The following is a 21913-nucleotide window of genomic DNA, read 5'->3' on the forward strand; positions in this document are numbered from 1 at the left end:
CTCTTTTCTCTTGGACATGTGACCAAGAGTGGTGCAGATGCAACTCATCCTACGCTTGCTGGTGCTCACTTGCAGACAAACTCCTACATGGGCAAGTTATTTCATCACACACAAGTTATTTCATCACACAGAAGAAAATAAAGGTGACGTCCATGGCCACTCTGGTCAAGGGATTGGGAAAAAGAAATTAAATTCCCATCCTCTGCATGTCATTCTGGAATGTTTGAAACAAATTCCGTACAGATGTTTGGATCTAGTTCATCCTCAGAATTCACTGGTTAGAGCCTGAAAAAGCACTAGTTCTAAGGATGGAGAGAACACACATCCAGAAAAATGAAATAACTGTCTTTGGGAGGGGCAGTGACTCAGAATGCTGCTGACTCTTCTAGTCTCAATCCACCTCTCTCCTGATGAAACATCCCAGAGGGAAGAATTTCAGAAGTTTGTTTGTTTGTTTATTTATTTATTTATTTATGAAACTTATATACCGTATATGCCGCCGTATTAGGCGACCCGGCGTATAAGACGACCCCCGTCTTTATAGCCGGGCCGCATTCCTAGAACGTCGTCTTATACGCCGGAAACTACCAGTATTTCCGGCGTATAAGATGACTCGGCGTATAAGACGACCCCCGTCTTTGGCGCCGATTTCAGCGCTTGCGGAAGTCGTCTTATACGCCGGCATTTACGGTACCGCTTTAAGTGCGAGCACTCTCTAAGCGGTGTACACCAGTAAGCAATGTATATATATATTTACATTGCCCCCAACAACAATCTGGGTCCTCATTTTACCTACCCCGGAAGGATGGAAGGCTGAGTCAACCTTGAGCCGGTGAGATTTGAACCGCTGACCTGCTGTACTCTAACTGCTGCGCCACCTCGGTTGTGATCTGCATGCCAACTTCCCCTTTTTCTTTTGGACAGAAGAAGCTCTTTAAAAATATACATTTTTTTCCAAGCCAAGAAGATTAATTAGGGTTAGAGTTCACTGTCAAAAACTGCATTCTCAACGTGGAAAAATATTTTATTTAAGTGGAATTTTAATATTTAATTTAGTAAAAGTAATGTAATTATTTCTCATTCATTTTAATTCCGACAACTTAATAATTATAACCTGGAAAGCCACAATACTAAAAAAAAAAAAAAAAAGCCCACTGAACCGCCTAAAGGAGAAGTGTATTATTTTGAAATAAGTAACTAAATTGTTCTGAGCTAATTGTATCAAACACAACCAAGATGTATGGAGATATCTGGAAACTGGAAAGCCTCCTTTAAGAGCTTGAAAAGTTCAAGAAATCTTTATAGGCCATTTGACAGGCAGTTACGACTGATAATGACAAATACATTTCTTAAGTTGCTCTCATTGGTAATTGATTTGGAAGCAGCATCTAGTAATTGTTTTATGGCTGGAATTATTACATATTTGTAATTGCTTTAGATTTGTAAAGCCTCCCAGAATTGTCTGGAATAGGATGGCCCACAAACTCAGTAAGCAAACAAATTTTCCCAAGTATAAAATATAACAATACACTTATATTTGAAACAAGTTATCCCTAGAAAATGGTTGGAAAATTCTGCCCTGATCCAAGAAAAAGATGCCAAAAGAAAATCATTTGACTGTATCCCCAAACTAAGCCAGTTTGGGAAGAGAGCAATATCTGATCTTTCTTACTACAGTATAATGGGTCTTTATATATACCCTGTTGAGCTGTGCATTCAGAAAGAAAACCCGATAAATCAAGCATTTCATTGAAGTTGTAAAAAAGACAAGAGCAGCATCAAGAAGGGACTGGAGTGAGAAACTTATCTGAATGTCTCTGAAATAAAGAAGAGTATTATCAAGGATCCACAGGGATTTGCCGTCTTGTCACCACCAGGGTATTTCTACACAAGTGCTAGTGTATGAAGCTGTAAATACTAGTTCCTTTCAATTCTCTTTTCTATCATTTCATTAAAACAACAAATAAAAAATAAAGAACCCAATAACAATCTGGAACTAATTTTTACTATATTGATTGACTGATTATATGCCACCAAGTCATTTTCTACTGCTAGCAACTACATGCAGTAGATAGATGTTTTTCCATGATGATCTATCCTCAATTTAGTGTTTCAGGTCTTCCAAATATCCACGTATCACCATGGTAACTGAGTCCTTACTGCTGGTCGTCCTCTTTTCAATTTTTACAATTTGCCTTCTAAACAAAATCCTTAAGGAGATGCTATGTAATGGTTTGTTAATAAGCCTAGATATTATTTCAAAATAATTCTTCTCCCTAGATGTAGTTCTACTGAAATGATAAGAATTCTGCTTGACCAGTCACTGGCTGAGCCATTTAAGAAAACCCTCCATGAACTAACCATGCTTGTATCCAAAGATTTCATCACTTTCTATACAAATGATTACCTACATTGTTTTAACTACAACGGCAGTATTTTCATTTGATCAAGAGCAGTGTTTTTCAACCTTGGCAATTTTAAGACATGTGGGCTTCAATTCCCCTCAACTTCAAGTCAGGAAATTCTGGGAGCTGAAGTCTACGTATCTTCAAATTGCCAAGGTTGACCTAGAAATTCAGAGAAATGTTTTGTGGCTTTTGAAGTATCTTCTGAAAAAATGCCCCCTTGGCTTAAAAGGGAACTATAGTAAGGTACAGTCTTCATCTAGGTTCAGAATACTATGCCAAAGTATTTTTTTTATCATTCTCTAAAAACATTTCTCTGAAATTCAGCAGTGTGCCAAAAAAGCCAATGCAGTCCTAGGCCACATTAACAGAGGGATAGAATCAAGATTACATGAAATTTTAGTACTGCTTTATAATACCTCAGGAAGACCACACTTGGAATATTGCATCCAGTTTTTGTCACCACCATATAAAATAAAGATGTTGAGACTCTAGAATAGTGTTTATCAATCTTGACAATTTTAAGGCATGTGGACTTCAACTCCCAGAATTCCACAGCCAGCATTGCTGGCTGTGGAATTCTGGGAGTTGAAGTCCACATGCCTTAAAATTGTCAAGGTTGAGAAACACTGCTCTAGAAAGAGTACAGAGAAGAGCAACAAAGATGATTAGGGAACTGGAGGCTAAAAGATATGCAGAACAGTTACAGGAATTGATTACATCTAGTCAAGTGAAAAGAAAGACTAAGGGTGGCAAGATCGCAGTTTTCCAATATCTCAGGGGCTGCCACAAAGAAGAGGGAGTCAACCTATTCCCCAAACTACCTGAAGGCAGAAGAAGAAGCAATGGATGGAAACTAATTAAACAGAGAGAACAACCTAGAAATAAGAAGAAATTTCTGGACAGTTGAACAATTAATCAGTGGAATAGCTTGCCATCAGAAGTGGTGGGTGCCACATCACTGGAGGTTTTTAAGAAGCGATTGTACAACCACTTGTCTGAAATTATGTGCTTGAGCAGGAGGTTGGACTAGAAGACCTCCAAGGTCTCTTCCAACTCTGTTATTCTATAAAAGGCTATACTGAACAGAATGGTCTTCATGTTTTGCATTGTCAATAATCTGCTGAAATTCTTTTTTTTTTGGGGGGGGGGGTAGATAGTTTTATCACTATTTTTCTATAAAGTTGCCATTTTGCCATTTCCTGCTTGGTTATATGCATGTTCAAGATGTGGATAGGAAATAGACATCACAATGTAAACCTCTAGTGCAGTGTTTCTCAACCTTGACAATTTTAAGGCATGTGGACTTCAACTCCCAGAATTCCACAGCCAGCAATGCTGGCTGTGGAATTCTGGGAGTTGAAGTCCACATGCTTTAAAATTGTCAAGGTTGAGAAACACTGCTCTAGTGCATCCTAAAATAATTTGTGTGACATCCCTCCCCCCCCATGTCACTTGAACTGATTGAACTGATGTCACTTGAACTATGATTGAACAAGTGATAAATGTACCACTTACTTTTAATAATGAAACACTGACCAATAGTTCACAAGACATCTTAACATTTTCTGGCACTTATTATCGCTGCTGTGTTTTGCACAAGCAGAGAGCAGTAAAACCTGGAACAAGTTTTGACTATCTTCCCAATATCTATGTACTGTAAGGCTGATCATGTTGAAAAATAATTAATAACTCCTCTCTAAGTTACTTGTGACCCTGGGGATCCTTAACTGTAACTTCTGGGAATTCTGCTATTTCCAATTATTATTGTTAAGCTTTTAAAGCATCTTGGTTGATAGGAAGATGTTTTAAACCACAGCTTGCTTTGTCTCTCCTGTTTATAGGAGGAGATAGGATCTGTGATGCTGTATGAGGATTTACTTTTGAAAACACACACATACACAAGAGATTCACAATGAATGAACTACCTAAATTTAATTTTAAACATCACTGTTAATAAAATGAATGGATAATAATCACATTTACTGTACCAATGGTGAAGAGGCAATTTAGATTCAATCTCACCAATAATACCACTGAATTCAGAGTTTTGTTCATATATCAGGATGTAATGGTCAGATGTTGCTTCTTTTTTTAGATGGTGATGTTCTTCAAAATGTGCTAAGACAACCCAGCTCCAATTGGGAGCTATTTGACATGCTGAGCGAAGTCTTGGATATTCATCATGCTGGGTTTTGCCCTGAACGTACAGTTGCACAAAGTATAGCACAGTGAAGATGTTTTCTACTTGAGAAGAGTACAAGCTAGACAACTTCCTTTGTTCTCATTAACAGATGCTTTCTGGAGCCTGAGTGTAAGGTCTGTCATTCATTTCCCTCCCAATCTACTGCAGTGCCTTTTTTCTCAGCTGAAATCCTCATAATTAGGTATCAAGTGTAAAGGATCTCAAGTTTGTGTAATTAATTATTTAAGATCTCTGTGACAGCAGATAGGATCCAAGCTGTATGAGAATGTTTTCACTTTTATTTTAGAGCTCACATCAGTCACAGGAATGGGCTTAACTCCATCTGTTTTGGGTGGAATGAAAGATTTTTGTTTTGTTTTTGTGCCTAGATATAGGTGCGTATTGTTAGCTGGAATGGAATAGGAAGCATTACACTGAAAACTATGCATAACAAATCCGAAATCAGAAAATCTTCCCGGTTTTGAAAAAGAAATTGATGGAATGAACTCCATGGATTGCCTAATAGTACTGGACTTTATAAGAGTCAGATGAACTGCAAAATGGGGAGTGAAATATTTAGATATTTCCATAAATCACTGAAGAAATTATAGACCTACATTTGTAACCTGAAAGCCTTTTTGGAAGATTGAGATGAGGTGTTAACCACTGCAACAGGAAAATAAAAGGGTTTGGATTTTGCAACTTACAGATGTTAATGAGATAAAATTCTGTTTCCTATTATTCAATTTCCCATTCTTTCACTAATCAGGAGTGGTTCCTAACCTTCTAAAGAAGCTTTTCAGGTGGAAATATGGAAAAAACATTCCTTCATTCAAAATTTCTTTCTTTCAGATGATATATTTTAAGTTCTATATAATTCCCTTGAATGTTAAGTTTTAATATTTGGGAGAGGTCCTCTGAGCAAAATTCTATTTTCTTCACAGAAATAGCTTCATTTTATGGAAGAAAATATTAAGTACCAAGCTATGAGAAAAATTAGGGATTCCCACATGCATCTGTACACCCATACATACACAAAACATTAGTTTACAAATGAATATTTATTTAAATTTGATTAGCTGATTGGTAAACTAATCAATTCTTCATCACTCACACACTGTGAATTTTGTAACTTTTTTCTCTCCAATTTGTATGTTTTGTAAAAAATAAATATTATTAGTACTAGTAATAAGAGTAAAATGAGTAAGCACTGCACAGCCAAAGCTAAATCATTATACACAATTATTTCAATGAATTCAATGGGACTTTCTCGCAAGTAAATATATTCAACTCTACTGTATTTTTCATAACAATTATTATATATTTAGACAATGTGTGCAATAGTACCATTAAAATTTGTAAAATGAATAAAAACAGAGAAGGATTGTCCTGTGAGCATGACACAATCTGGCAACAGCCCCTCTCTGCTCTCCAACCAGAATGAGCTTTGTGTCAGTCTGTCACCACTTGGCATTAATGCTGCGGCTTGTTTTCAAGGAACAATTATGTTTCTAATTGACAATAGAAGCTGCCCAGCAAGTAGATTGCCATGAACTGCAATAACCTCACTGCCAGCATCCACTGCACAGCAAGTCCATCAAGCTTGCCAATTAGGCTACCCAGGTAAATTGTCTTGTTCTCACTCCCTTTCATTTGTGCTCCCTTGTCTCATCTTGCGGATCATTGCCCGAGAATGTACTGAATGCATAATGCACATGATATGCTTCAAAACTCAGCATGTACTAATACTACATAAAATAACTTCAATTAATTTTTCACCATTGGTGTTGCAGTGCTTACTTTTTAAATTCTAAATCAGGGGTCTTCAAACTTGGCCCTTTTATGACTTGCAGACTTCAACTCCCAGAATTCCTCAGCCAGCAGGCCAAGTTTGAAGACCACTGTTCTAAATCTATATACATTTACAAAAATTCTACTTTTTGAAAAAAGTGTCTTCTAAAAAAACCCCCCACAGGATATAAAACTAGGAACACCTCAGTAAATTAGGTAGGTCTAATGTATAGCACTATAGTAGAGCATTGAGATGTCATTGATTGAGCTTGCTGATGAACATTGGAGGGTTGAGGATGGGGGTGGTGCAGCTGTCCTGGCTCTTTTGGATCTCTCAATCGCTTTCAATATCAGTATCCTTTTCGACCAGCTTCAGGGGCTGGTAATGGGAAATGATTTTGGATGGTTCCTGTCCTTTCTCCATGGCAGGATTCAATTGGTGTTGGAGGATGAGGAGAGATCAAGTCCTAGGCTTCTGCAGTGTGGGATGCTTCATTGTGAGGTCTCTCCTCTTTTCTCCTTAACATCTACATGAATCTGGGTTATGCCATTTGATGGCATGTGGTACAGCATCCTCAGTATGCTGAAGATATCCAGCTATACATCTCTACCCCTGGCCAGGCAAGTGATGTTGATGTGATCCTTCCAAGTGCCTGGAGGCTATAAAGGTCTGGATGGGGATGAACTGAGTTTGGCTCAAAATATATAAAGTGACTTCTCCCTCATCACAAAGAAGTACAAACAATTTTAGTAACTTATCACCTTCTCTTAAAATACAACAAATGACATCTTATTCCTTTATCTGATCTCTTACTGACAAACAAATCCCTGCTCACAAAATTCTTCAAAGCCTTAACATGCCTTTTGGGTAAATCCAATATAGATAACAAACTGGTTTGATATTGATATATACCTTTAAATTATTAAGACTTCAGCCACTTTCTTTTGTATGTCCAGCATAACATATTTTTCCATGCCATTCTTGTAGCCTATCATTTTTAAATCCATTTTCAAATCAGTCTCAATCATGTAAGATAATATTTGTTTCTGTTCCACAGCATCTTTTAAACATAGAGGCAGATACTCTTAAAATTAACTTCTACATCCATTGTTCAAATATATGCTTCATTATACACAATCTTAAACATTTTTGCTTCATTCTGTATTAGTAAATTGACTTTGGCTGTTCTTCTCCTTTAATTGTAATCTTTAGTTCCTTTTAGTTCCCTCGTATCCAATTTTTAAAGTCAGGGTTTTTTTTTTTAAGAATTAAGGGATTCTTTATAATTAATTCCAAATACTATTGGAATTATTTTTTTCTCTTATTTCTTTCTCTTTCGTATACACCCACACACAAACTTTATTTCTTAGCAAGAAATCAATAGGTGAAATTTTGTCATCCAATGCTTGATTCATTCACTTAATAAGTGATACTGTACTTGCCTCATCAAAACAGAGGCCCTGGTGGTAGACTTCATTTACCTAACTTAATTATTAAACCTATATTGTGGTAGAAGAATTCTAAATTAGTGCAGATCAAATGTGGTAGAGGTAAATGAAGTTAGCTTTCGATTCTGGTTTGCTTGGAAGCAACTGATCCCAACTTCTAATTCAAAACAATTATAATGAAGAGTTATGCTTAAATACAGAGCTTTTCACTATAATTTGCATAATGAGTGTGCATTGTGATTTGTTCATCTGTCTGAACACTGAGAGAGCAACAAAGAAGCATCAGCAAAACTCTGCAGCCACATTGTTCCCATATATTGTCCATTTTGGGTAGAGCTTGGCAAAATGTCCTTTTTCTATGAGAAATGTTGCAACAGCAGGAGGTGAAGCATTGAATCTTTGCCTTAATCTGTGAGGCTTCATTCATTCAACATTTCCTAAGATATGACTATGTACTGTATATACTGTTTGGGGAAAATAGAATAGGCTAGAGGAAGAAGGATGCCACTATATTTAAAGTCTTTCCAACGATTAAAAATAATCCTTTTTATAAAATGCTCAGTATTTGCATGACTTTAGAAATGTTACTTAATTATTTGAAACAAAAGCAAAATGAAAAAAATAGCCTTATCTGTCTTTGAATTTTTAATAACATCTTGATTATATTAAGAAGACTCTCATCGAGCTAAAATCAAGCACTCACAAGGACATTTGAATCACCATTTCAACTTTAATTCACAGAATGTATGATTTTAATAAATATTTTCAACTCCTAAGAAAAGATGATATACTATTTCAAGATAATAAATTTGGGGTCACCAGAGATCAATTCATATCAACTCAGCTCCCTGTATCAAAAATTATTATCCAGTATTTAGACATCTCTCCCTTTGTCAAGGATTCAATGTGTAGCATCAAGCCTGCTCATGTTCCTGCTGACTACATAACTTCAACAGGGGAAGATAAGGCAAACAGCAAAATAATAGCAAAAATCTTTCTTTTTTTTCTTTCCAATTAACAGCCATGAGTTTTTTTTCCCTTCAAACACACTCAATAACTTTAAGAAACTTAGTGTTATAGTATAATGGATTAAATGGGCTAATCACTAGCTCAGCAAAGTCTCTCAGAATTTCTGCAAGAATAAATTGGGAAAGGGGATAATTTTGAACCTTGTAGCTCCTAAAAGATTTGAAACTCAAATACTTTGGCCACCTAATGAGAAGGAAGGACTCACTGGAGAAGGGCCTAATGCTGGGAAAGATTGAGGGCAATAGAAGAAGGGGATGACAGAGAATGAGATGGCTGTATGGAGTCACTGAAGCAGTAGGTGTGAACTTAAATGGACTCCAGAAGATGGTAGAGGACAGGAAGACCTGGAGGAACATTGTCCATGGGGTCGCGATGGGTCGGACACGACTTCGCAATTAACAACAACAAAAGCTCCTAAAAGATAGGCAGAATAAAAACATACCCAAAGTAGGAACTGAGAAAACAATTATTATATAATAAAAGCAGTTACCTCCAAACATAGCTTGCCTAATATCCCAGTTCTTATGTGGCAGGGATTCTCTGTTCTCTGGGCTATAAAAAAAATCAAGAGCTTAATTCTTTTAAAAAATTTGGAAGCTGAAAAAAGTGTTACCAGCTTTCTGATTTTTTGCTGCCATGGGCTAACCCAGCTCTCCTACTATTACATTTGCCCTCAGGGTTATCAGTCTTTCATAACAAAAATATCCCAGGCAAGATGAAATTCCTTTAGTAGAAAACCTTTCATGTAGAGCAGTGTTTCCCAAACTTGACAATTTTAAGGCATGTGGACTTCAACTCCCAGAATTCCACAGCCAGCAATGCTGGCTGTGGAATTCTGGGAGTTGAAGTCCACATGCCTTAAAATTGTCAAGTTTGGGAAACACTGATGTAGAGAAAAGCTGATAACACAGATAGGTTATCACATTTTGTTTCTGCAAATGTTAAATGTTATCATGCAAATAAATGTTAAACTGCTAAAACTTTATAAATGTTTTGATTTGCCTAGTCAGCAAGATAGGTATCTACTAAAACATGACTTTAGTGTGGAGTGATACATATTCCCCTCAGAGTAAATTCCATCAATTTTCATGTGGGAGTTACGGTATTTTAAACAAGCAAGCGACTGGACACACACAAGTGATCTTGAGAAAATGTAAACATAGATCTCCCCCTTCTGACTAGTTCCTGACTTACTCTTCATTAACACAGCTCAGTCGCTTCCTAAAAAAACCCCAAACCTTCTTTATTTACATGGATAGCATCTAATGGTTTCTCTAATTTTCAAATAATAACTGTACCTCAAATGGTGGAATATTTTAGCTTTCTTTATTTTATTTAGCCAATTAGAAATGTATTTTATTTCCAAATATATATTCCAAACAATCAAGTAAAATACTTGGATTGGACTTTGGTCAGAAACCTAAATGAAAAGCTTGAACAAAACTTTTTTTTAAATAAACGTATCCCAGACTGGAACTAAATAATCGCCATTCACTTGCCAGAATTGTCTCATCCGCGCTATATCTTCTCCTTTTTTCTTTTTCTTTTTTAAATCCCAGGCACCTTTCCTAATCTGGTGCACTTGTGGTACTAGAACTTCCAAAACCTCTAAGGAATATATCTAATGATTGACGTTTATGGGACTAATTGCTGATAGGCTCCATATCAAGAAGTACCAATCTCATGATACGAAATATGTGCCCCAATTTTTCACCAATAATTTCTCCTGATTCCTGCTTGTTTTTATTGTTTTGGTTGTTTTGGAATAACAGTACATGCTAAAGCATCTAATAAATTGACCCCATGCTGGAAGGCCTGATTAAACAAAATTGAGCAGATTTTTTTTTCTCAGAATAGTCTTTCCTGTTTAATTCCATTTATACAAAGCAGGGATGACCTTCATAATTCCCTCAAGAGTTGTTAGGGTTTAACTACTAATTTCTGATTTACTGACTGGATCCAGAACATTAGAGATACAACATTTTCATTGATTGGAGAAAGCAGCAATTCTTCTCTTCAAAAGAGGCTGACTGTTAATTATTTTCCACACTCTGTAACATTGAAGAGATGTGATGAGATTAAGAAGTAAGAAGAGAGCGAATGGGAGTAGGAATGAGATTCCATAGGAACATCTAAGCAGGAGGCCCAGAAGATCTGCCTTGAGCCATTTTCTCTATAGTGAATCTGTGATGAAGTCCAAGGTCTTATTCAAGGAAGTGCCACATAATTAATTTAACTAAGTTCTGTCTGTTGTCTCCCTTTATTTCTTCTATATATACTTTATTTTCAACTTTGTCAATAAACTCCTTATTGTATCTAGCAGTTTGGCTTGGTTGGATTTATAAGTCAATATCTTGTGTTCTTTTAGGCCTTGGGCCATGGTGGTTGGAGCAGCTTGCTGGATATTGGGGGTATACATTCTGTGTGCCCTGCCAGATTTGACATCTTATACTATTTCCTCTTTTCTAGTGGTTCTTGCTTTGTTTGGTTTTATTCATGTCTTAGTTTTTAATTCTGTTCATTGTATTGTGAGCTGTACGGAGTTATCCTGTATTTGAGCAGTGCTACATCAAATGAAATAAATAATGAATTACAATTTCCTAACTACTCCTTGTATCTCAGAATTACCATTAGTTTTGTTAAAGTAGAAATACCAAATATTTATTTTTTGTTTTCTTACAGCTGAACGGAGAACTCATTGACAGAAAGAACAAGAACATCCCAAACAGGCTAGGTGGTTCAGAAGAGTTGTTATTTTACAGAAGACCCTCATAATATTTCACAACAAGTCAGAATAAATTACTGTATTTTGGTTTCATTCCATTTTGAAAATATGGAAAATTGTGGAACAGTTGATCATCGGCTTAACTTGGTTTAAAACAAAATAAAGAAAAAAAAATCCATGACAAATCAGAAGCAAGCAGAGAACATCCTATCCATAGCCATGATGCAACCCTACATTGTAAAATAACCTTGCCACTGTGTGGGCTTCAAAAGATTACCCATTCCTAGTTTGAGCTGAGTTTTTTTTAAAGATAAGATAACCTTTATTGTCATTTTTTACTGTGAACACACTGGCACACATTAAAAATAAAATTTGGTTGCCTGCTCTCAAAACAAAATATATATCTACCCATATACATACATAATAGTTGTATACACATATTATATACATACATATATACCTAAACTTGAGAGTTCACAAGGTTGATACTATATGGAATAGAACTGTGACTGAATCTAGATGTTCTGCTTTGGATACCACAAAGCTCTTCCCAAAAGGTAACAAGGAAAAGAAGGTCATGAAGAGGATGTGTAGCATCCCAGACAATCCTGCCGGACCCTGCTCAAGCATTGCTTATATGCTATGTCCTGCATAGAAGGAAGTGAACTACCAATAATCTTTTCTGCCATCCTCACCACTCTCTGTATTGCCTTCCAGTATGAAGCAGTTATGCTTCCAAACCAGACAATAATGCCATATGACAGGATGTTCTTGATTGTCCCTGTATAGAAAATGGTAAGGACAGTGACGCAGAAAATGCAGGTGCTGCTATGCCCACTTCACAAGAGTCTCACTGTTGAGTGACCAAGCTAGCCTACTCATTAGCTGCATACTCAGAAATTTGATGCTGCTAACCACCTCTACAAGTGAATCATTAATACATAGAGGTGTGTGGCTGTGCCTGCCTTTTCTGAAATTGACAATGATCTCTTTAGTTTTCCTTACGTTTAAGATGAGGCTGCTTTTATCAAACCAGTTCACCAAGCCCTCTACCTCCTTGCAGTAAGCACCCTCATTGTCATCCTGAATAAGGCCCACAACTGTTGTAACATCTGCATACTTCACAATATGGTTGGTGGCAAATCTTTCATAACAGTCATGGGTCAACAGGATGAACAACAGCAGACTTAGGACACAGCCCTGAAGAGAACCTGTGCTCAAGAAAATGGTGTTAGAAATATTAATTCCAATTTGCACATACTGGGGCCTATTAATAAGAAAAATCAAGAATTCAATTGCACAAAGGAGTATTAAAACCTAAAAGGCCCAGTGTCTACTGGATGCTGAGGAATGATTGTATTTAACGGCAAATTGAAGTCAACAAACAGCATTCACAGATGAGTATTTCTTTCCTCTAAGTGAGTCAAGTTCAAGTGGAGAACAGAAGAAATAGCACCCTCTGTAGAGCGATTTGTACAGAAGGGAGTCAAATGTTGGAGGGAGGTTGGATACAATAATATCTTTTATCAGCCTCTAAAAACTTTTCATAATAATAGATGTAAGTGCAACCGGATGGTAATCATTAAGACCTGTAATTGTAGATTTTTTTGGCACTGCCAAAATAATGGCAGTCTTAAAACACGATGGGACCCATTGCCTGTGCAATGAAAGATTGAAAATATCTGTAAGAACACAAGCCAACTTGTCTGCACATAACCTAAGAACATGCCCAGGATATTATCTGGGCCTTCTGCTTTCCAAATATTAACTTTCCACAATGTTCTCCAGACAGAGGTGACATCAAAGCTAAGAACTTGCTCATCAAGATGGGGCACAGCTTTCCTTGCAGGGGTGCTATTTGATGCCTCAAATCTTCCCCAAAATGTGTTCAGCTCATTTAAAAAGTCTGTGTCACCCTTACAATACCATTGAGACACCTTATAGTTTGTAATGACCTGGAGGCCTTACCACATATGCCTGGTATTTGTCAGGTCATGAAAAAAGTTCTGAACTTTCTGACAATGGGCTTGGCGTTGCTCTTTTTATGGCACTTTTCAAATTGGTTCTGGCTGTCCCAAGTGCCAGCATATTGCTGGATTTAAAAGCCACATTCCGTGCTTTCAACATTTTGTGAACCTCATATGTCATCCATGTTTTTTTCATTAGCCCTCACAACAATATTTTTAAGGACACAGACATCCTCAATGCACTGTTGAATATATGCAGACACAGTGATGGCATACTCCTCCACATTTATATGTTAGTATGTAGGTCTTGTAAAAGTGATATCCTAATTCGGAGATCCCCAACCTGTGGGCCATGGCACACTACTGAGCCATGGTCTAATTGCCACCAGGCTGCGTGAGTGACCGAATGAACATCATTGCAAGCGCTTGTGGTTCCACTTGCACGAGTCTCATTGTAGGCACTCGTGGCCCCACTCATGCGAGCCTTGCAGGTGCTTACAGTCCCACCTGCGCAAGCATTGTCACAGGTGTTTGCAGTCCCACTTGCATGTCACCATGGGTGCTCACGTGAGGACACGCACATACACATGCACTTGTGCCTCCCCCAAAATCATCCGCCTTTCGCTCCACCACTCTGGGCTGCCAACCCGGAAAGTTTGGGGAACTCTGGAAGATGTGAACTTGCCATGTTTTGTAAATCTCCACCAAGAGATTTTATTTAACTTGCAACAGGATCTCAGGTTTATTATACCAAATGATTTTTTGGGTGTGAAAAATAATTAGGAGACTTACCAAAAACTTCATTGTCTTCTGAAGGCTCCTGGGTTAACGGGATTGCTTTGGAGCTATCCTTATGTTCAGCTTCCTGAGCATTTTCATTAGTATTCTGAAAAGATATATTGTAGTGATGTTAAAAAGATATTCATAAGAAAAACTGGCTACTTAGCAAATCAGGATTGTGCAAACTTTTTCAGGTGATGGCTCTGTTTGGCCTTTTCTGATATGTTTGGACCACATTTCAAAAACTGGAAGAGCCAGGAAAATACATTAAATTATAACAGAATTAATGCTTATTCAGCTAACTGGATACTAGAGCTGCATAAATGGGACTCTCTCTCCCTCCCGTGATATGTATTAAACCCATGTTTAAACATAGCTATCTAACTGCTGTTCAGGTTGTGGGTTTGCATAATGATATTGGAATCTCCACCCTTGTTAGTCAAGCTGCTCCAGCTTTCAAGCTAAATTACCTCACAGCCTTTATGGTTAAAAAGTGAGTCTGGTCTGAAAGACGGTTCAAGAATGTTTGTGCTCTGGTTAGATTGGGGTGGGGGGGTTGATTGCAATCAGATGAAGGTGATAACCCTAAATAAAAGAATATTGACGCTTTTGCTCTTGTCTTAGGCAATATTTATTATCCACTAAGAAGGATATCAAGGTTCAAGTTTAATCTTTGATCCCAAGTAAGTTTGAGATGAAAATTTTTGCATTACTTCTCTCCAAGGGGAGTAATAAGCATAATCTTCCTTAGGCATTCAGCTTCAATTTGGACAGAGAATGGGATGCAAATGCCCATCTTAGTCTTTCCTCTCCCTGATTTTCATGATTCAGCTGAAGAAGGTTTGCATGAACTTCAGTGTAGACTTCCATGTGAGCTGGGACACAGCTATAAGATTGATACTATCAAATTATTACAAATATATGTAGGGAAGAGGCTTTTTTTGCTTTTTTTTTTGCTTTTAAGGTGTTGAACAAAGGCATAACTATTCACAAGTTCTTGAATATTTCTTTATCCCATTGTGAACTGGAACTGGCCCCCACTAAGGGGCAGCATGACTCAGCAGTTAGCATGTAGGTCTTTTAGAAGTGATACTCTAATTCAATCTGCTTTGCAATATTACATTCTATCACTGATAAGCCAATATGAATACACTCTAACAGGCATGTTCAGTAGCTCTCAGAGAACTTGATGAAGCAGATTTTAAGACCAAATCTTCCTCTGTATCAGTGGTTCTCAACCTTTTTAATGCCGCGACCCCCAACCGGTCGTAAGTTGAGGACTACTCAACCGGTTGTAAGTTGAGGACTACTCAACTGATGCAGCACTGTTTGCAGAATGGGACTTTTGGTGGGCTCAGCAGGGCAGAGACAGCCTGGACAATTCCTATTGGCTTTTGAAAGCCAATAGAATTAGATTCTATTCAAGAGAGAGACTGCGTTGTTTGGCGACCCCCTGAAATGGTTGTTTGACACCAAATGGGGTTCCGACCCACAGCTTGAGAACCACTGCTCTGTATAGTTAAAACTGTCTCACCTCATTTTGTCTTCATTGTACTTTACTTTTCCAACTTTTTTTAAAAAGCAAAGAGTGTCATTTCTTAAACAGTGCCAATAAAAAGCATGCACTCAAAGAACATTATTTGACAAGTTATAATGTTTTAAAGATTTTTTTTTAAATCAACTCCTAGATTAAAAAATTTAGAACCATGTTAGTGGCAAAATAACTAGTAAGAGTGATTCAGATTTGACCCAATGCAATGTATGTAAGGACTGTTGATGGGTTATTTCTCTTAAAAGTGTTTTAAATAATCAGATGTTTTCTTTGCAATTTTAAAAGAGATGGACTGAACTAGGTGATATTTGTGAGTTCATTATTTTCTGAGAGATGGGAAAAGGTGATGGCATAAGGCAAACAAATCCCAAGAAGTCATAAGGTATTGGTTCACATATCACATTAAAAAATAATTACACATTATTGCTTAGCTGTGGATAACCTCTTGGTCTTGGATGCTTTGTGCACTGTATCTGTGCAAGCCACAGACATCCTGAGATAAATTCCATGCCGACTGCCATTCATCACTGAATAACCATTGAAAAGTAGAATGGAGTTGAACCAAATTCTGTTGCTTATTTAATACTGATATATCTTTACCTGCATTGTATCACTTAACAGATAAAAAGTCAAAATAGCCCCAATTCCATACTAAGACCACACCAAATTACCCAAAAATATACAACATTCTAAACACTTTCAAGTGTCCAAATGCTAACCAGTAGTTAAAATTCAAGGAGCGATAACAGGGTGTATGTGTGCATGTGATTTGAGACTGGTGATTCACCAACGTTTGCACCGTTAGAACCATTAACAAATTATGTCAGCTATGGAAAGGATGCTATGTTTCATCAAGGCTGATGAAAAGAAAAGCAACCATTTAATTTCCAAGTTTTGGAAATGCAACATATAGCTATTAAAGTTAAAACTTTAAAACTCCTTCATTAGTGATATTTTCTGATTGTATGATGTGTGGAAAACAAAAAAAGATACAAATGGACTGTTTATATTAATAATCTTCTGGCTTTCTAAAGACAAAGTGGAGCTATTTAATTGAATACATTATATGTAAGATTGTGCCGCTGACAGGCAATTTTGATGTGCTTCATTCTGCATTTCAATTCAGTCCCTGATTTGCAATAAATTGGGATGCTCATTATAGGCATATTAGATGGACTGGAGTTGGGCAGACACTTTGAATGTTTTCAGCTATGGAGAATGAATTGAACAGAACTTTAATCCAGATGTTTAATTTTCTTTATTAATGCCCTAAGATGTACTACATGCCACTGCTTGTAATTAATGAAAAGAGCAAGAAAATAATATTCACTTCATACTCACTCAGTGGGCTGGAGAGGCTCCTGACAAGCTTATGGTTCATTTTAATGAGAGTCTTAAATATCATCACAATGAGATCTCCACTAAAATTTAATTAACATGGTTTTTATTCTAATCCAAATTAAATTGGAAATTGATTCCCATAAATTGAAGATACTCCAACAGTTAGTTTAGGAATATTTCCAAATTTGATCATGTGTTGGCCATGTGCAAAAGTCAGTTCAGCATACCACTATATATTAAATAAGAAAGCCAAAATACAGACATAACTTTTTATAAGAGTCAATCAAAGAGCTAATGTCTATCTAAACAAATATGGAATAAAACTATGCAGGCCAGAAGATAGAAAAGTTACATACTCAAAGCAAAAAAGGCAATGCAAGAGAATGTACAAATGAGCAAACTCCTGAACTAATTCCCACACCAGCAAAGTTTAGCTTAAGATTTCACAAATGCAGTTAGCCTCAAATGCAAAATAAGTTCTCCCTACAACTATATTACCATCAGTACTGTCATTATATTTCAATTTACCCTTTGAAAGAAGAGCAGAAACCAAAGCTTTTGAGTGGAACTTTCTTCTTTTTCTCTCCTCCAGTTCTCTATAGCTCTACATTTACATACCATTCAAATGAGACAATTAAAAAAAAACTAGGAAGAAAACAAGACTAGAAACCAGCACCAACATGCCAATAAGAAGGGATCAACTACAGGCAAACAGGGAGAATACAATACTTTAATCAAGTATGAGCCACCAAGAAGGAAAGCGCACCCTTGCCTAAACTTGCGGATCAAGCTATTATATATAAACATTTACTCACACTGATGATGTTTATTAGTTGGGTGATGAAATGTCTGCAAGCAAACAACCAAGCCTAGAGGGCACCAAAAATTCCACGATCCTCTATGCGCTTCAAAACGTGATCTGGGTGGGGATGAGGGTAGATGTAGGAGAAAGGACAATCATTCTCTCATCAACTGCTTCCACACGTGCACCATAGGATCCATCCTAAGTACTTACATCCTAACATCTTAAAAATTGTCTTTCTTTTGAATAGAAACATTTTTAAAAGAAAAAAATAAATAAAATAAGAGTATCTCATTAATCTGTTTTGAAAGCAAAATCACAAATTGGGTGATATTGTCTGGAAAGAAAGGTTGCTGGCCTGACTTAAATTTCATAATTTAAGTCATAATTAACATAATTGACACTGGTGTTTGTTGAATCAAAACTGCCTCAGAAATAATTCAAGGAAACTCCTACCTCTGTATGTATGGGGAAGAGTGGAATATATATTTAATAATAATACTGCAAGGAAGAATAACTTTGCTATGGAAAGCCTTATCCCTTAGTGGTTCTCACATGTTCAAGTGCTCCTTTTGCTTATTCAGAATTTGCAGTTTTTCAGCATGAAAATAAAAGGCAATCCTTCTATATCAGGGTCCCCAACCCCCGGTCCGTGGACTGGTACTGGGCCGTGGCATGCCAGCAACCAGGCCACACAAATAAGCAAAGCCCTATCTGCAAGATGTATGCAGCACACAAAACCATGACCCCTCCGGTCCGCAGAAATACCTCTCTCCACGTAACCGGTCCCTGGTGCCCAAAAGGTTGGGAACCTCTGTTCTATATGATTCGCTGCCAAGGTGAGTGGTAATACTTTTTAAATGGCAAAGATGAAACTGATGAATTTTCATTCAATTGTTTTATGCAGTCTTTTTTCAGAAGAATAATTTATCTCTACTATTTAGGAGTATCTGAGTTCTTGTATGACAATCATCTGTGACACTATGGCTGGAATGTGGGAGTAAAACAAATGATATAATTTGAGCATTACCTGCTTAAATGAATCCCGTTGACTCTTACATGACTGGTATAAATTGTTCTGCAGGGCGTCTGTTTTTGTTATATGATATTAGGTTTAATCAACAAACAATCTTGAAATTCTTGTAACTGATACCTGATCTTTAAAGTGCAAGGAGAAAAGAATTTTAAAGGAAAAGGGTTAAGCAACCTTTCCCATTATATATGTTTTTTGAATTTTCTTTTAGTCAAAAAAAGTCCTGGAGACAGCATATTAATCTTAAGACATCCTTAATTCATCATGTAAGCACAGAAAATAAATTTTGTATGATAATATTATTTACTCATTCAGTGGCACTGTATGCTGCCTAATTCAATTCAGTTCAGTTTATTAAATTTGCTATGGCTGCTTACTCCATTAGACTCTGGGCAGCTTTAAAAATACAAAAAAAAAAGAAGAAACAATTAAAACATATAAATAAGCAGTAAGGTTTAAAACAGCCAGAAGAATAAATAGTATAAAATGAAAAATGACTCTAGCAAGCAAATCTAAACTTAAAATAAATGAAGGCCTATTTATCAGAAATAAAGACTAATATGGCTATTTCATTTTTTTAAAAAAAATGCCTAGAAAAGAAATTGAATCAGGCTGTACACATGAAGAAAAATGGGAACCTTGCAAGGGAAACAGGCCAACAGATGAAGATACAAGCAAAGCTGTTTTCCTCTTCCTCCTCCCCCTTCTCAATTTCTCAAATGTCAAAGTGAGTGGAATTACAAAACAACAGTGTCCCCAGAATGGAAGCCTTCTGTCCCTGTCAGAGTTAGCTACAACACAATAGTAGCTCCCCTGGTGCTCTCTTTATAAGATTATCTGGCACTGGTATAGCTCTGATATAGACAGTAGTGAGGAAAAATTAGTATTATAAAATTGTATGTGTCATAGGTGGTTTCTCTGAATTTGGAGAACCAGAGTTTCTAAGGGTTTTTTAATGGGTTTGTCCCATTTTCCAAACATCAGAAGCCACTTAAACTGCTGTGGAAGAAATCTCTCACATTAAACACCAGAGATGTCATGAAAAAAAAGGGTACAAATTAGTTAATTAACCGAATGTATTGCATGAGGTTTCTTTCTATCATCACAGCCAATAAGCCCTTAATTAGATTGAAGCAACTAATTCCTCAGCATGGCTAGCTGAGGAATTCTGGAAATTGAACTTCACAAGTCTTAAAGCAGCCAAGTTTGAAGAACCCTGTCCTACCTCGTTGACTTCCCTCCTGATAAAAACCTTGCAGATGCTAGAAAGGTTGGTTATTTATAGACTAGTTTGGCAGTTAAGCTGTTAAATAAATATATGTGTCACCTAATGGTAATGATTCTATAGTATTAAATTTACTTCTGAAACAATTTCACAAGCCTTTGGGCTATGAACCTGCTTGGACTGTCTTTTTTCTCTGCTGCCCCATGATGTCTTATGAGTTTTAATCTTTCCCTTTCTAGTCATTCATGATATTCTAAGCTGTTATCAACAGACATAGTCACTTTACAGAACATTACCTATTATCTAAAAAGATGATTTAAAAAAAATGATTTCCTTTTCTGCCTGGTTAAACAGTGAACAAGCTAATGGGATTTCTGCTTTTCTTACCTACACAGACATTGAACATTTCGTTATTATCATTATTTTTTGTCTTCCTTTCAGTAACAGCCATTGCCATATCATAATGGAAGAACATTTTGCAAAGTTTAAAGAAACATTAGAGCCGCTGTATTAACAGCTTATGTAAGAAGAAAAAAATGTGTTTTGCAAAAAGAGACATAGACATTTTCTTTTTCTCTTTGAAACCTTCCTCAAGTGTCTTTCTTAGAATCTCTTTATCCTAAATAATTTGTCATCAGATTCCTCACTTTAGTTTTTAGGAGATCAGATCAGGTCAGAAAAGAAAGCAGCGATCATTCCACATTTATGATGTATAACCCATAGACATTAGAATGTCAAACACAGGGGTCTTCAGACTTGGCCCTTTTATGACTTATGGACTTCAGCTCCCAGAATTCCTCAGCCAGGCACACTGAGTAGAATGTGTTGTGTGTATTTATATGCATGTGTAATACTGCTTAATAATCAGACAATTTAAAAGTAGTAAGAGTCACAACTACTAAAATAGGATATTTGCTATGTGTAGTGGTGCAATGAGAACAATAGATTTGCAAAAGGTTGGTGAACCTCAGCTATGCAGCAAAGTAGAAAGCCATCACATGCCTCCTCCAATGGGAGATCAGTTATGAGTTCCCATGAGGACACTGAAATCACAAGGAAATGATTCACTTGAATACCATACCAAGGAGTGCCTTCCACTCCCAGGTGACACCTGACTCATCTCCAAATAAACATTCCTGGTCTGCTAGAAATCATTTTGGAAAAGGAAAAGGCAAGGTATATCTACACTATTTAAAAAGTGTGTTTTTTAACACTTCAGATGGATCATGTGGTTGCTCAAAAAGCAATCAGAGAAATCATCTTGGGGGATACCCTGGACTTGTATCTCCCAGTCTTTTTTTTCCTGAAACATGGAATTTTCCAAGATTACACCACTGGAATTTAGAGATTAACCCTCCTTCAAAATAATTAGTGGACTATCTTTTTTTTTTTTTTAAAGAATTAAACAAAGTGAGTCTCCATTAAGTCTAATCCATCCATTTTACAAAGTCTCCCTTAGATCCTAACAAATAGAGAACTGACTGAAAAATGTTATGGGAAATAATAAGCATGCACAAAATGGGTTTTAAATGGTATTTAATTTACCTGTTTGTTTATTAAAATGATGGCTTGCTGTACCTAATGGAAATGTGTGAGTAGTATAACATGGAAGGCTATTTTTACAGCTTG

General features: G+C 36.7%; 1 protein-coding gene across 1 annotated transcript in view; it reads right to left on the bottom strand.

The window, feature by feature from the left end:
- The window catches only part of LOC120304171 (myelin basic protein), a 133513-nt gene that overhangs the window by 66331 nt on the left and 45269 nt on the right, over window positions 1-21913 (bottom strand). The window contains exon 3 of the mRNA XM_039334409.1: window positions 14344-14437. Within this exon, the coding sequence (XP_039190343.1) occupies window positions 14344-14437 (94 nt within the window). The remainder of the gene's footprint in view (window positions 1-14343; window positions 14438-21913) is intronic.

Source organism: Crotalus tigris, unplaced genomic scaffold (genome assembly GCF_016545835.1).
Source record: "Crotalus tigris isolate CLP2741 ecotype Arizona unplaced genomic scaffold, ASM1654583v1 scf7180000017630.2799268, whole genome shotgun sequence".
NCBI lineage: Eukaryota > Metazoa > Chordata > Lepidosauria > Squamata > Viperidae > Crotalus > Crotalus tigris.